General features: G+C 39.0%; 1 protein-coding gene across 1 annotated transcript in view; it reads left to right on the top strand.

Moving 5' to 3' along the window:
- The window catches only part of RYR2 (ryanodine receptor 2), a 698126-nt gene that overhangs the window by 315672 nt on the left and 365755 nt on the right, over window positions 1-16699 (top strand). Inside the window, exons 12-16 of the mRNA XM_074948896.1 lie at window positions 4256-4420; window positions 6402-6523; window positions 10021-10204; window positions 11238-11373; window positions 16180-16275. Coding sequence (XP_074804997.1) covers window positions 4256-4420; window positions 6402-6523; window positions 10021-10204; window positions 11238-11373; window positions 16180-16275 — 703 coding nt within the window. The remainder of the gene's footprint in view (window positions 1-4255; window positions 4421-6401; window positions 6524-10020; window positions 10205-11237; window positions 11374-16179; window positions 16276-16699) is intronic.

The following is a 16699-nucleotide window of genomic DNA, read 5'->3' on the forward strand; positions in this document are numbered from 1 at the left end:
GACCTAATGTGATTACTGCATCAGTATTTGCACACAACTTGCTACCTTGCCTGCTGTGTGGAGAAAGGGGTTTCCAATGCCAGAGCTTGCACCTTTAAAGCCTTCCGCCCTTACATTCCAAGGGGGTGCATCAGGGCTGCAAAGCTGACCAACACCACCTTTTTACAGCAGGTTCTGACCTTGTTTCCCCCTCATCCCCACCGCCATAAAGCACTACTGCCTTCCTCCAGCAAGCCTGAACAAAGGCCCCCCTGCTTACAGTGCAGGGCAGTCATTTGTTCAAGTAACAATGGGACCTAATGTGGTGATTCTTGCATCAGTATTTGCACACAGCTTCCTATTACAAAAGCTTTCACATTTTTACATTTTTGTTATCTCCACGTATTTGTATTACATTTTAAAATAATGTAATGTAATACAACACTAAGAGACATGATATGAACAAATAATATATCTATAGCAAACATCCATGACTTAATTATGAGCTAAAAGTATATTTCTACAATCAGTATCAGATGCATGAACAAGTCAACTATTACAATATATCAAATCATAGAATCATAGAATCATAGAATATCAGGGTTGGAAGGGACCCCAGAAGGTCATCTAGTCCAACCCCCTGCTCGAAGCAGGACCAAATAATTGGCTGGAGGAAGAAAAGAATTTAAATCACCCCAGGAATTCAAACAGAGCAAGATTAAAATCTGCATCAAAAGCAATTTAATAAAGTGAATCAATGAATATATTTTCTTAGGATGCCTAATGTTACCAAACTTAAGTTTAAGAATTCTCTGTGAACAATAATTTAGAACTTTTTTCAAGTGCTTCAGAATGCATTTATAATTTTTGTAGGAGGTAGAAATCCAGTCATATTTGTGAACAAAAACTTTCTGATGATACTCATGACTACTCCATTTACGTAAGCAATGCATTGCAAATCCCTCACTAACTCAGAGATTGTGTTTCTCTTTAATTCAAGACAAACATCTCTTGACAGCCTTCACTATCAAGCCGCGTCCCCAGACTGCTGCTGTTGCTATGCTAGAACCATTCTAGTCATTCCCAAAGCATTGGTGTGAAAGGGTGGAACAGCCAAGAGAAGGTTAACAGCTACCAGCCTGTCACATGACTCTGCAGGGGACTGAAGGAAGGGGCATGCCCTCTTTGTAGCTGAGCAGGGGTAGGGAAAGACCTTTGGAGACTGCAGCTGGTGTTGGTCAGGGGAATTGCTTTGTTTTGTGTTACTTCACGTTTTTGTGTTTAAATAATACATTGTGCCCGCCAGCTGACACTTGGTGGAGAATACATACAAACAGTTACTACAGCTGGAAGACAGAAATAGATAGGGAGGCCCTGTTGAAATGGCTGGGGAAATGTCGTCAGCCACTGTAGTAGCTGCAGCAGCTCTTGGTCCAGAAGCAACAACACAACCAGCACAAGCAGCAACAGTAGTCTCAACGGCAGCAGCAGCGGTTTCTGCTCTAACTGCTGGATCAGGATGGCTGGAACTCTCAGATGAGGGTGATGCCTTGGTTACTTCTGTATCGGGGAGATTTTCTTCACTAAGATGGGGCTGGAGGAGAACCCCGAGGCCTCCCTGGAGATCTTTGAACAGGGGGCAGGTGCCCACCAATAGCCCTAAGATGTGTGGGCCATCAAACGAAACCCTGTCCTTGACAGGGAAGGCTCAGACTGCACATGGTGCTATGGAGGGGATCTCCCCAAAGGCCTATGGAGCATTGAATGCAGGCATGTGGACTATTTGGGACCAGCAAAGAAGGATATTTTTGCTAGTTATGATTGGAAGAATTTGTCCCAGACTCTTGGCTTTGAGCAGAGGCTCAACAGTTATGGGATTTCTGTTCTTGCTGGTTAAAGCCCGAGGTATGTTCCCCCCAGAAAATTGTGGAGATGGTGGTGCAGGAGAAGTTTTGTCGCATGCTACCAGGTAACCTGCCTGGAAGAGGCAGCATACCTTCTCGAGAAATTTCTCAAGGCAGAACTGGACTGTGGGACTATTCAGAGACCTTTTGAAACAGGCTCCTTCCTTGAGACTGAGGCTAGCAGTGGCTGGGGCTATGAGAGAATAGCCAGAGGTAACAAAACTGCGACTGGAAAGGCTCCCACTGGGCTGCAGGGCCTGCTTACAATCCGCCAGGTCAAGACTGCGGCAGACCCTGGCTCAGGGCTGGGGCTGGAGATGAGGGACCAGTGGTATGTAACCTATCAGTTAAATCAGCCTCTGTCAAATTATTGGAGGGTAGCTAATGTAATGCTGATTTTTTAAAAAAAGGCTTCAGAGGCAGTCCTGGCAATTTCAGGCCAGTAAGCCTACCTTCGGCACTAGGCAAATTGGTTGAAACTATAGTAAAGAGCAGAATTATCAGACACACAGATGAACACGATATGTTGGGGAAGAATCAACACATCTTTTGTAAAGGGAATTCATTCCCCACCAATGTATTAGAATTCTTTGAGGGAATCATCAAGCATGTGGACAAGGGTGATCCAACTGATATAATGTACTTGGACTTTCAGAAAGCCTTTGACAAGGTCCAGCACCAAAGGCTTTTAAGCAAAGTAAGCAAACCCAGGCTAAGAGGGAAGGTCCTCCCATGGATCAGTGACTGGTTAAAGACAGAAAATAAAAGGTGGGAAAAAGTGGTCAGTTTTCACAATGGAGAGAGGGAAATAGTGGGATCCTCAAGGATCTGTACTTGGACCTGGCTGTTTAACATATTTGTAAAAGATCTGGAAAAAGGGGAAACAGTGAGGTGATAACGTTTGCAGATACAAAATTATTCGAGATGGTTAAGTCCAGAGCTGCCTGCAAAGACTTACAAAGGGATTTCACAAAAATGGGTGACAGCAGCAAAGTGGCAGGTGAAATTCAATGTTAAGTACAAAGAAATACACATTGGAAAACATAATCCTAATGATATAAACAAAATGATAGGGTTTATATTAGCCGTTAGCACTCGAGATCTTGGAATTGTTGTGCATAATTCTCTGAAGATATCCTCTCAATGTGCAGCGGCAGTAAAAAAAAACCAAAACTAATAATGTTAGGAGCCATTAGAAAAGGGATAGATAAGACAGGATATATCATAATGTTACTCCATAAATCCACGGTTCGGGCACACTTCAAATAGGGCAACCAGAACTGCATGCAGTATCTCAAAAAAGATGTATTAGAATTGGGAAAGGTACAGAGGAGGACATCAAAAATGATTAGACATTGAAAAGTTCAACTTAGAAAAGAGGGGACTAAGGGGATGCGGGGATATGATAGGTCTATAAAATCATGAATGGTGTGGAGAAAATGAGTATGGAAGTGTTATTTACCCCTTCACAGGGATCACCCAAAGAAATTAATAGGCAGTGGGTTTAAAAGGAGGTAGTTCTTCACATGGTGCTATTAGCCCGTGGAACTTGTTGCCATGCCATGTTGTGAAGGCCAGAAGCATAAGTGGGGTCAAAAAAGTATTAGACGCTTTCATGAAGGACAGGTTCATCATTGGCTATTAGCTGAGATGGTCACAGATGCAACTGGGTGCCCATAAACCTCCACCCGCCGGAAGCTGGGAGTGGATGAAAAGGGATGGGTCACTGGAAATTGCCGTGTTCTGAAGCGTCGGGCATTGGCCACTCTCAGAAGACAGAATGCTGGGCTGGATGGACCGTTGGTCTGACCCAGTATGCCTATTATGTCTCGTGTTTTCAGACACATAGTTGTATACTGGAGCAGACTTTCTTGTTTTCTTTACCTGAACTACTTTGAGATCTGTCGTACTGGTGTTGCTTGTGCAGAACTCCTGCTAATTGAAGATTGAGTAGGATGAGCAGAATTTGTACCTCTGAGGAATGCTCTGCAGAGAGCATAGGCTAGTAAAACTGAAATCTGATTAACCAATATAAGGTCTGATTCTCCATTTTGTTTATACCATTTTATGCTAGCTCACTGGGATTAAACTGACTGGAAAATCAGATCATAGAATATAAAATATGTTCTTCAATAATGTTCACCTGGATTTTGTACAGAGAAGATCTTGCTCTCTCTCTTCACTCACGTATTTGGCTGACAAGCTAGTGGTTTTTATTGCTTCCCCCTTTATTAATCATTTTGGCAATGAGGGAATACAACAATGTCTACAGTGTTCTTGCAGTTCCTTCAACCAACGAAAATAACATCCAGCATTCAGTGTTTGTTGCTGTGTTTATTGATTAATTGGGCTTGCACCTTTTTTCACTTTAGGAAAAATTGGATATAGGGATGAGAAAAGAGGTTGATGGAATGGGAGCATCTGAAATAAAGTATGGTGACTCAGTATGCTACATACAACATGCAGACACAGGCCTGTGGCTCACGTACCAGTCTGTGGATGCAAAGTCTGTAAGAATGGGATCTGTGCAACGCAAGGTAAGACCGTGAGTAAGGATACATTTCATTCACTCACAACTGTGTGCGACATGGGAAAAATTGAAGAAAATCAAAGGCTGCTGTTAATTTCTACATCTTCAATATTTTAAGCCTTCCTTTCTATCAAATATTAGGGGTTGTCTTCTAATAAATATAAATATAAAAATAAAATAAAAGTGTGGTCTTAACTTAGGTTAAAATAGCAGTGAAGACAGAGCAGTTTGGCTCCCCTAAGGGATTTTAACTCGAGCTGCTAACCCGTGTTGAAAGTCAAGTCGCCGTGTCTTCACTGTTTTAACCTGAGTAAGCTCTGTAGGGTTAGCTAACCTGAGTTAAGAAGACATCATTTCTTGCAATGGAGATCTATCCTAAAGTCTTGAAAATCAAGATGGCAGCCTGCATCAATTCCTTAAATTAAAAACTAAATCCAGCTACTCCTGTTAGTCTACAGCTGTTAGCTTACAAATGTTCTTGAATTTGATAGTGCTCAAAGGAAAGCTGTTTGGCTGATTGCAGGAAAGAACCATATAACCGTCTGAGAATGCTAACAGTACCATGTAGAATTCTGTTCTCCAGTGGTCTATAGTTGTGATTGAGAAAGCACTTGAACTCAACATCTGTGCTTTCAGGTGTGGGCAATGTTTTGAAATATTGCCTTTTGTGCAGAAATTTTTGATTCTTATTTTCAGTCCGGAGGTGTATTTTTTCCCCTAAAATATGATGATTCTATTTGTGGTTATCGGAGCATTGAAAAGGAGGAAAAAAGATGCTTTTCACTCTTGAGCCATGTTTCAGATGCTATATTTGCACATTTTTTTTATTTTTAAATTTCTAACATGGCATGACGTTAATTCTTAATGAAGAAAATGCCTGAGATAAAATAAACCCTGTGTTCACTGTGAATGTTTGTCTGAAATATCAATTTATTTGAATGAGTTCATCAGATAAATGCACCAGCAGTTTGCCTTTCTGTGTTTAAATTTATCTTTCAATATTTAACAAGTAAGGTGGCAACAACAACAATGTAATATTATGATTAAGATTTTACACTCTCACACACTCAGGAAATTTGAAGTTATAATTTGTACAGCAACTTGGACATGATCCAAAATACATTGAACTCAGTAGAAAGACTAGTACTGAAATCAGTGGGCACTGGATCAGGCCTACAACAGCCAAGTAATGGGAAATCATAACTTTGATTTTTTATTCTTGTGCATGGAAAATGTTAAGCACAACAGTGCATTGAAGTTGTTTTCTCATATGATCAACATAAACACAGCTCTGTTAAGAAAAGTGTTTGCTTTATGTATGTTGTTAGTATGTACAACATTTTTTTTACATGAAAAGTATCCCCAAACATTTACAGTAGAACATAGGTGGTGTTTAAGAATATGTTAACTGACATCATTTAATACACTAGGTTTAATATCTTTAAAAACATAGTAGCTAGTCATGATCAAATCTAGGCTTTTCTCTAGTGATCCAGGGTGTACTAAGAAAGAGGGCCAGTAAAAGGGTTGGCATCCAGGGTCAGCCATTTCTGGATGTGGCTGAATTTTAGAAGGTTTTATGTGCAGGTGGATAAGGGGAAAGAGCTGATGTTCAGCATAGTTCTTATGTTTCCCATGCCTAATTTATTCCCATATATTTACTTTCCTATGGAGGTAAAGCCATATACATTTTGATATGACCTTAATGTGGAAAACGCTGACTTCTGATGGCTTTGTAGGTAAGCCTTTCAGAAGTGGTAGTACTAAAATTGTCATGGAACTGGACATGCTTTAAGTAATACCAGGGTATAACTGGGTACCAGGCAGTAAAATACAGGCTAATCTGATTTTGATTAACTTTGGTTTCTCTGTGTGTACTTTTGTATTTACTCCACCCCTCCCCTCTCACTACATATTTTAGAAATAAGGAACATGGAACTTCCTTCTGTTTTTCTTTGCAATAGCTGGTCTTTGTCTCTGTCTTGCAGGCTATAATGCACCATGAAGGCCACATGGATGATGGTTTGACCTTGTCCAGATCTCAGCATGAAGAATCCCATACAGCACGAGTCATCCGTAGTACAGTCTTCCTTTTCAACCGGTTTATAAGGTATGTTTTACTGTGGTCCTTTTTTGTCGTCCTTTTCCTTTCCCATGTCCCACCCCAAATGATCATTGACATCACGGTGAGCAATTTAGCTTTGAAAAAAAAAATAGACCAATATTTGCAATAATAGGCCTTGTAATTCTTTATCAACAATAAGCAAAGGGGAATCTGCAGAAGAATTACAGTCCGTTTATTTTCTCCATTTCTAATCTTCCCTTCTCTTTCAACCTTGATATAAATTTATAAACATGAATGTTGACATTAAGATTCAAACTAAACATAAAAGAAAAATTTCACCTGCCAGAATTTGTGAGGCTATCAAGCAGGCCATGAGGTGCTTTATTTTCTAACTACAATTAAAATGTGGTAATATAATATCAAATATAATATCAAAAATAATATCAACAAACAAATTGATGCTTTTGCCAGGAAAAATGAAAGAATAGTGTTGTTGCATAAAATAGTAGCAGTACAGTACAATAACTGTTGTAGATGGGCACCAATTATTGCAATCATCCTTCCTGCTTAGAGCTTTTTATGATTTTGTTTATTTGTTCTGATTGTGGGTAATAAAATAGTGAGTGTGACTGCATTTTGGCTGATATGTTTTATATTATTCTTATTGCCTTATGACCAAACTACGTGATTTTTAATCAATGCTAGAGAGTGAAGTCATAAGCTTGCTGTTAGCTAAACCATGGCCTTCAAAATCATTTTGTGAAGACACGAAAGAAAAATAAAAAAATCAGTTTATCATCATATATATTTGGTGGCACAAAATATAAGTTTTATTCTTATTTCTCCACTAAAATCTCATTTTACACTTTCAACTATACCACTAGCTCAAGGCCACTCTATGGATAGTTTGCCAGGTGTCCAGACTGCCTTATGCTGGTTAAAAATAAAACTGGAACAAGCAAAGCACTTTCGTCTTCAGACCTTGGGTTGTGGGCATGAATGTACATTCCTTCATGGTATATTTGCAGCTGCTAGTGTCCTTAGCAGGCTACGCCAGGATCACACCGGAGCCATGTCCTCATCTGCATTGCAAGATATCTGCCTTCGCTACCTCGTTACATATGGGCTCCTTAAATAGTTATGTAAGGTTAAGCAGGATATAGCCCTTTCCATCACACTATTTAATTGGAGATGTCATTTTTCAAATTCAAAAATGTTTAATTTAATTCCATTGCTTTTCTCCTCCTCCTTGTCTTGCTTGCTTTGCTGTATCATTTTACTTTGCAAACTTAGGCCCAGTTCCAGTAATGTTCTTAAATAATGCTTAAATTTACCTTCAGAGTAGCTCCAGAAGCAGTCAAAGGACCTACTCATGTGAAAATTAATCGTGACCTTGAGTGCTTTGCTAGATCGGGGTTAAGTTCTTACTCTTTGCTGTAAATTTCAAACCTGGACAAATATGGATTTACAAATAAAACCTTTTGAGTTTTTTGGAAATGTATGAGGGATTCTGCAAAAACATTTTAGAACTTTTTGGGAAAATTTTTTCAGAGAACATATCCCTCTCCCTCCTCCGTCTTAAAATAATCCAAGAATTGGAATTCTAGAACCATTAGAATAGTCATGATTTCTGACATCTCCACCTACCATTTATATCTTTTAAAAAGATTTTATTTTTATTTCTTCGTAATCTCAATATTTTGCTGTAAATGTTTTCTTCTGAAAAACCTGAATCTTCCTCCTTCCCATCACACCATTAGATCATTATTTTACCGAGTTTTCTCCTTTCCACTATGCTCTCTTTGTTTGCTTTTTTGTCTTTTATGTTGTTATTATTTGTTTCTCTAATATCTTGGAGTGTATATAAATTGTTTTATCAATTAATATTTTGGCCTGCTGAGAATGAGAGAATTGTAGACAACTCAGCGTAGTAAACTTTCCCACTCTGAACCCTCTCTTAAATGGCACTGGTAAAAGCCTAATTCCTGAACCTCTTTGTTAACCCAATAGCTCACAAAAGGACATTCTTGTATTGTTTCTGACTGTAGCTGGAAGTAGCAAAATAATGAGTGAGTCTCATGCTACTCCCTTCCCAAAGCCAAAAGAGAGCTGAGATATTGGTTTCAAGTGTGTCTGGCCTGGATCCATGTTCACCCAAAATATATAGATATGCTAATTTATTGAAAACATAAATCTCCATTTACTCATGATGTGACAGGCAGAAGTGCCTGCTAGAAGAGTTGCCTATTATGTGACATTCAAAATAAAGAATGTAGAGTAAAGCCCTTGATAGTTTCTTTTTTGTGAAGGCTCTCTTAGAAGCTCCTAAGAATGCTATACAGGAAAAAGTGAGAGAAAAAGTATTGTTATGGTAACAATTTAAAAAATGTAGGTAACGCTGAAGAAGAGAAATTATGTAGAAGTACAAGTGGCATCCATATTTCTATTCTAACAACCCAGTTTTAGCATGATGTTATTCTAAGAAGCACAAATTGAATTAGATCGTATTTCAAAGCATTATTTACGAATTTCTTTGAAGGAGCATGTTTCTTAAATTTCTTTTGGAAATAATTATGACAATTCACCATTTTTGTGTATGTTGACATACTTTATTGTACTGTGCAGTAAATTGATTGTGTGCTATTTATTGAGATTTTGTTTTTGTAGCTTGGTTCTTTCTAGCTCACCCAGGTAAGTAAAACCATAAATTACTATTTTGTCTGAAAATACTGTTGTGTATTGACTTTGAATAAGAGGTTGCAAAAAGGATAAAGAATTATGATAGTTATTTCTGCCTGAGAGTTTCACATTGTAAAATAAATCATATCGTAGACCCCAACAGGTTGCTTAAAGATGTCCCCCATCTTTAACCCTATGAGCAATCCCGTTGACTTCAGTGGCACTGCTCACATGCTGAAAGTTGGGTATATTCTGAAGAATCTTGCTGACTCAAGGCCTGGGACCTCAACAGTTGGTGACCTTAATAGAAAGATTATTCCATAGGGCCCAATCCTGCTCCTGCTGAAGTCAATTGCAAAGCTCGCTTCAAAGGAAGGAGGAGCAGGGCCATAATAAGTGTTAGTTATGTTTTTGAGTTATTTACTGTAACTGAGATCCTTCTTTCTTCATTGGTAACTATTCCTCCTGCTCCTACAGTGATTCCTTCAGAAAGTTTTCTAGTTCTAGCTCTTCATTTAGTGTGTAAGTGACCTGATAACATAGAAACACTCTGAGCAGGTGTAAAAGTTGTGTTTCCTTTGTTTTGTCCATGGTATTTCCTTCATCACTCCAAATGTGAAGGTGAAACACCAAGAAATATCTATTCTGGTTATTTAATAAAGCTGAATGGAACTGATATGAGTCTCCTTTACCAATTCTCTTTTTGCAATGCATTTGACTTATTGTTGGCGAGGAGGAAGCATTGAGAGGACAGTCTTAGAGCAGAGAACTCAGGTCTGATTTTAAAGCAGTGAAGAGAAAAAAAGACAATGACAAATCAATTCATTTTCAAAACTTAGAGAAGTGTTTGAAACTCACTTTAGGGGCCTTGATGCTCTCAGCAAGAAAGTGAAGTCTTCCACAGTTGACTTTCCCATTGAGTCAGTCAGTCTGAGCCTTCAGGACTTGATCGGCTACTTCCACCTGCCAGATGAACATTTAGAACATGAAGACAAACAGAACAGGCTAAGAGCACTGAAGAATCGACAAAATCTCTTCCAGGAAGAGGTAAAATTTTTTCTTTACATTGTTACTGTACTTCCCACTTTGTGTACGCCAGTAGGGTTTTTACCTGGTTTGACCTAACAATAATATTATAGGTAGCTGGGTGTTTTGTGGGAAACCCAGGTTTAGGAGTAACCATAGGGCTCAGTATGGTAGGGGGGACACTTTCAATTTTGAAAATAGCTTTTGGGAGGACATTTTGATATTAAACTATCTGCACTAATAGCATCATTTTGAAAATCTAATTTTCTTTTTGTGAGTTTCATGGATGATTCATGTAACTGGCAATCTGTAATGCTGAGCCTAGTTTTAGTAAATTTCTGTTGCAGTACATCAATTGTCAGAATCCAATCTGATAAATCATTTCAGTAATTTTTTAAAATTTATTTTTATTTTGAGATGGCTGCACATCTAATACTAGTTTTGCTTATGTGGGATATCCATTAGTTTTTTCGGGTCTGCTCCTGCCTGTGATCTGTACTTATTTGGATTTTTTGGAGGGGAAATTAAAGGTTTTATTTCCTTTCCCTTTTTAAAAAAATTACAATTTTCTGAACATCAGAATTACTAAGGTGCCATTCAGGATCCCTGAATTATGATCTTATGTTCTCCCCTCAAATGTAATTAGTAATTACTGTCATAAAAGACTCATTAGCTCCCTCTCTTTGTACTGGATTATGCCCTGATGCAGCAAGGTACTTAAGCACGTGCCTTAGTTTAAGCATGAGAGTTATCCCTCTTACTTCACTGGTGTCACTAGTAATTGATCTTGGAACTCAGGTATTTAATTTCACTTTGGAAGACTCATAGAGCAAATATGCTAGTAACAAAGCACTGTAAAACATTCTTCAGCATTTTCCTTAATAACTTCCCCCAGAGATAGCTGGCTGCATCTGCTACATATCTACTTTGTGTTTTACATTTATTTTTCTTTTTTGTCATGTATCTTTTTTTCTTGTCGTCTTTTAATCTACATTGACGTCTTTGTACTGAAGAGATACTTTCTTCTCTGAAAACCTGAACTTTTTATTTCTAGGGTATGATCAACCTTGTCCTTGAATGCATTGATCGCTTGCATGTGTACAGCAGTGCAGCCCATTTTGCTGACGTAGCTGGGAAGGAAGCAGGAGAGACTTGGAAATCTATTCTAAATTCTTTGTATGAATTACTAGGTAAGACATATTATGGTTGTCTGGGATTTTTTGACAGCAAACTAATCTATTCAGGTGAAATGGAAATCTGAAACCAAAGACTATTGAAATTATCTAGGGACTATATTGGAGAAGACCTTCCATTTCAGTGAGTGTGGAAGAGTAGTTATGAATAAAATGAAGTGAGTATGCCTTGATTAAAGTAAATGGATATCTTGACAAATCCATGATTTTTGCATTTGTATCTTGCACATTGTTGGAAAAAAATATTTATATTGTAGTGTTGCCTAGAGGTCTCAGTCAACATTGTCAGGTTCTGTATAAACACGCATAAAGGCACAGTCTCTGGGTGGGGAGTGCTGTTTTCTGGATGATATAAAACTAAAATCTTGACTACTTGTGGTCATTAAAGTTCCCATTACCTTCTTTGTAAGGGTCTTGGTGTCCTGGCCAAATTTTCACTTACGTAGTAGCCTTCTGTTTCCTGAACATTTCTCCCAATAATTTCAATTGGATACAGTATTCTTCACTTTCTGTTCTGTTACTATATGCTGCTCCTGTTGACTGATTTTCATCCCAGAGGTGGCTGCTCTTCAGTTGTGGGCAAAATGACTATATAAAAATAAATCCTTCACCTCTAAACCAATGGAATAAACTTAAAAATCAACATAATAAACTGCATTTATTTTGCTATATTTTCCTGCCTCACCCATACTCTGCCAAAACTAATTGAACATTTCTTACCCTGTGAGCAGCTTTCAAATAGATGCCATTTTCTTCAAATAAAACAGACAAAACCTGCCACAGGACTGTTCCATTCTTTCCCTCACAATGTGGATCAGATAAAAGCAGAGATTTTGCTACATGAAATCATGTTGCGTTATATGTAGATCAGCACTGGAGGGGGATGTTGCACACACTTTGCCAGTGGGTTTCAGATATTTGCTGGCCACAAAGGAATGGTGAGACTCGGGAATCTTGGGTCTCATTCAGGCTCCAGAGGGGAGTGTTCTCTAGTGGGCACAGACCTTTCTGCCCATTTCCCCCCCACCCCTCCCCAAATCATCCCTTCCAACTTGCCCCAGTCCTGTCTCTTCCTCACCTGACTCCTCATTACAGTCCCATTTTCCTCACCTCACCAGTACCAGTCACTATTGAGGCATATGGGAGGTTTTGGAGGTGGAGATTAGGTGGGAAACTTCAGAGGATGAGGGGGAAAAGGAGCAAAAGGAGGAGGGAGATCACAGTAGTTCTGATCAATCTTTTTGCAGAAAGCTGGTGGGATATTGTGTGGAGAGGGAAGCGGTGTCTGAAAGGCTTTTAAGGGGAGGGAGCTGAAGGCTGTGAATAGGCAGCCAAGCTTGTGGGGATGAGAGTCAGTGCTGCTGTTTGAATTAACAAGAGAGAGTACAAAGTTGTAATGGATGGAAGCCTGCATAGCATCTTGACTTTATTCAGAGGCATTTGGCATCAAGTCTAAAAGGAATTGGATGTTGGGAATAAATGGAAAGCATTTTGTGGTGTAAAATAGAGAGCGGCAAATGCATCTTGGGAGGTGGGGAGAGTACTGAATCAATAGTGGAGAAGTGGAGGCTGGGAGAGGCAGAGCAGTCACAGATATCAATGGACTGGTGGTCACAGAAGAGCCAGGTGAGGGCAGTGGACAGAGGGAAAATATGAAATACAGAAGGAGGAAGTGGATAGTGTTCAGAGAAAAGGAACTCTACTATTGAGTGATCAGAGAAGGAGCGCTCTTTAATGAAGACAAGGTGAAGTGAGTGGCCATTCTGATAAGTGGGGGAGTTGATCCAGGGCTAAAAGTTGAATGAGGAGAACAGGGTGGGGGAACAAAAGTCTATCAGGTTGGACAGAAAATCAACATTAGGTCACTGAGAATGTGCGTGAGTGGTAGATGGTGATGAGGGAATGAGAGAGCATCAGGTGTCAAAATAGGGTATATGGTGGCAATATCGGAGAAACCAGATCTATCACTAATAAATGAATGGAGTGGCTACTACATATATTTGCATTTATGTTTTTCTTTGTATTACTTGTAGTGAGTGCTCATCAAGTAGCTCTTCGGAATACTTAATCCCAGTGGCCATTCGGTGGTTTTTCATTAGTTTTCCTCTTGTAATTGTTTGTCTGCAGCGATAGTGAACTTTTCTGCAAAGGAGTCACAGCATGGACTGTGCCTCCTGTATCCATGCTCAAAATTTTGGCTTCAGCTGTAGCTGACTCAATCTGAGTAGCAATGGTTATTGCTTTTTCTAGTGTAAGTTGTGGTTCTAGAAGTAAGTGTTCCCTTACACGAAGCATGGTTGTTCTCTCAATGAGCTGGTCTCTAATCAGCTCATCTGCCATATTCCCAAAGTCACAAGTTACAATCAGACTCCTCAGGGAAGCAACACGCTGGTGAAATCTGTAGCAATTAGCTACTACATTCACTTTTGACACACAAAAGTTCTTTAATGCTGTGAGTGCAGTCTCATATTTATCATTTGCAAGGGGAAAAGTGTGAAATATACGCTACCCTTCTGCTCCAAGGCAGTGGATTAGCAGAGCACACTTTCTTACTTCAGAAATCTCTGTAGCACTGATTGCAAGCAGATAAGTCTCAAACATATGGATCCAGGCATTAAAAGCAATTGGAGGCTCACCCGGGCTTTGCAGAAAGGGTGCAGGTGGGTTCAGAGGCAGAAGATCCCTTCCTCGTCGCCAAAATGTTGTAGCAACCAGGCAAGGTACTAACAAACGTCAACAGGACTTTATTTTTAAAGTGGAAATCTCTTACCAAGCTGCTGCTGCACCCTCGGTAGCTCTCACTCCGCCTCCTCAACTTCCCCCCCTCCTTCCTGTTTCCTGTCCTTTCACACTCCCAACATCCAGTGCTCCCAGTTCTAATAATTACAAGCAGCATCTAAACACTACAGTAACATTAAAAATGCTATGGCTCAGAAACTCTCTGAAAAATGAAATGTGTAATCAAAATGCTTGATAGCCTATTAAATATACTAGCTCAAAACATGGTCTTATAATTCATTGTTACAAAGAATGACCCTTTTAAGAAAAAGAATATTTAAATGAGTTAGCTTCTATGTAGAATGTGAACGTTTGTAATTTTGATGAATTTTATATCTCAAATGTGTGATTTTTAGGAATGCATCTCTTCTACATCACTTCTGCCCTAATAGGCCATTAGGGATTCTCTGTGCTTTGTGATTAGTTGTGCTGGTTACCTGAACAGTACTAAAATTATCTACAGCTACAGCTGAATGCCTCTAAATAAAGCTTTAGTGGAACTGTTCTCTGATCACCATTTCCCACTCAGAGTGTGGGTCTACAGGAGCAGAGAAAGATGATTTGCCACAGACCATTAGGTTTTCAGCCTCTCTTCCCCTGCTTCCCTAAAACCACTCTGTCAACTCACTGGTTTAGTGATGTAAAGGATTAGCATTCATACCCTGGCCTTTCATGTCTGCAGCAGACCCAGCTTCAAATCATACTGAGGCCACAATTCTAAGGGTGTAAATGCATTTCCTAATGGCATTGAATCAATATCTCAAAACCATAGCGCAATATAACATAACTAATAACCAAACAATATTACTTAGCCCTCATATAGTGCTTTTCATCTGTAGCTCACAAAGTGTTTTAGGAAGTTATGCAAGTATTATTAGCCCTTTTTACTGATGGGGAAACTGAGGTATAGGGTGATTCGGTGACTGCCCAAAGTCACACAGTGAATCAGTGGCAAAGCCAGGTACAGACCTGGTCTCCTTAGCCCTTGAAATATACAGTCTCCCAATGTGATCAGCAATCTCTGTTGAAGAGAATGGCAGGGGAAGTTTCTGGTTAAGATTGATGCTTTGGTAGAGCTGCATGTGAAGCTTGCATAAGAACAGCAGTTTGCACTGTTCCACACTCTAGATGGAATTGTTAGTCCCTGGTAGGTTTTTTTCCCCCCTGGGAAGAAGGAGAGGTTCTTCAAGTCCTGAAATTATCACTGTGTACTCCTCTCCACATTTACTTCTCACCATCTGTAGTTCCATTTCTGTCCAAGGATGAACTTTGCCTAGGGGTTTTTTTTTTTTTTGGATGACTTTAACACTACTTGTAATAACACTGTAATGCTTCTTTTAAGCTATCTTAAGACATGATGTTTTGAAGAGTGAAGCCTTGTTACCATCAGAGACCTCTTCTGGTCTCCTTAATTTAGAGATAAGTGATGGTAGCATAATTCTTCCATTTAGAATTTATGTAGAAGTTCCTTTGTTCCCGATCAAATTTTTTTAATATCATACCTTTATAGTACTGTGAAGTACAAATCCCATAAGGGCAGAAAGTTTGACAAACATTTCCTGAACATAAAATTCATTGTCATCTTTTTTTCTTTTTCTTTCTTGAACATACTTATTTTGCCAGTACAAGGTAAATCCTACTGTCCCCTTAGGTTTGTGTGTTCCCCCTCCTCCTTTCCAATACCCTCCTGCTCCTCCAACAGTAATGCTATGATTTGTTCAGAATGCTAGGATTTGTTCAGAAATACCAATGGACTTACTTTTTGTTGCTTCAAAATGGACTACTTTGATATTCAAGAAGGGATCTAGGAAGATGACTGTTGGCTTTAGATAAATTTTTTTTACAGTGATGGGCAATTTGATGATGACAAAATCCTACAAATTTTATTATTCAATAGAATCATTTGCCAAGTTGTTTTGCATCTGGTTGGTTGGATCATGGTTCATCACAGGAATTATGGGGTTTCTGTTAATGAGAATTGGACACATTTATTAACTATTTTTTCTGTTTTTCTTCTTTTAATAGCGGCACTTATTAGGGGGAATCGTAAAAACTGTGCTCAATTTTCTGGATCTCTTGACTGGTTGATCAGCAGATTGGAACGATTGGAAGCCTCCTCTGGTATGTTTTTCAGTATTGTATCTCTTTTTCATCCCTCCCAGTTTCTTCTTCAAAAATTTATAAAGAAATGATCAAGCACTCATTCAGTCATACTGTTTTGAATTTTTTGTGCTGATGGGATAATAGATTGGAGTGGGGAAAGCAAGATTTGACGCACAACTTTCATTGGTCATCATTGTAGTTCTAGATATACTTTTGATACTCTTTTAATGTTTACTACTGTATAGTGATAAAAACTAGGTCTATCTAGAGATCTATGGATAGCAATGAATTAGGGTTGTTGGTTTTTTTTCCTTTTTCTTTCATTTCTATTGTGAGTAACATTTGAATTTGGTCTCATCCTTGGTTACCTTTTTATATTATCACCATCGTTTTCCAATTGAGGCAAACAGGACCTCAGCCCAAACTGTGAAGTTCACAATTT

This window comes from Natator depressus, chromosome 3, assembly GCF_965152275.1.
Source record: "Natator depressus isolate rNatDep1 chromosome 3, rNatDep2.hap1, whole genome shotgun sequence".
Taxonomy (NCBI): Eukaryota; Metazoa; Chordata; order Testudines; family Cheloniidae; genus Natator; species Natator depressus.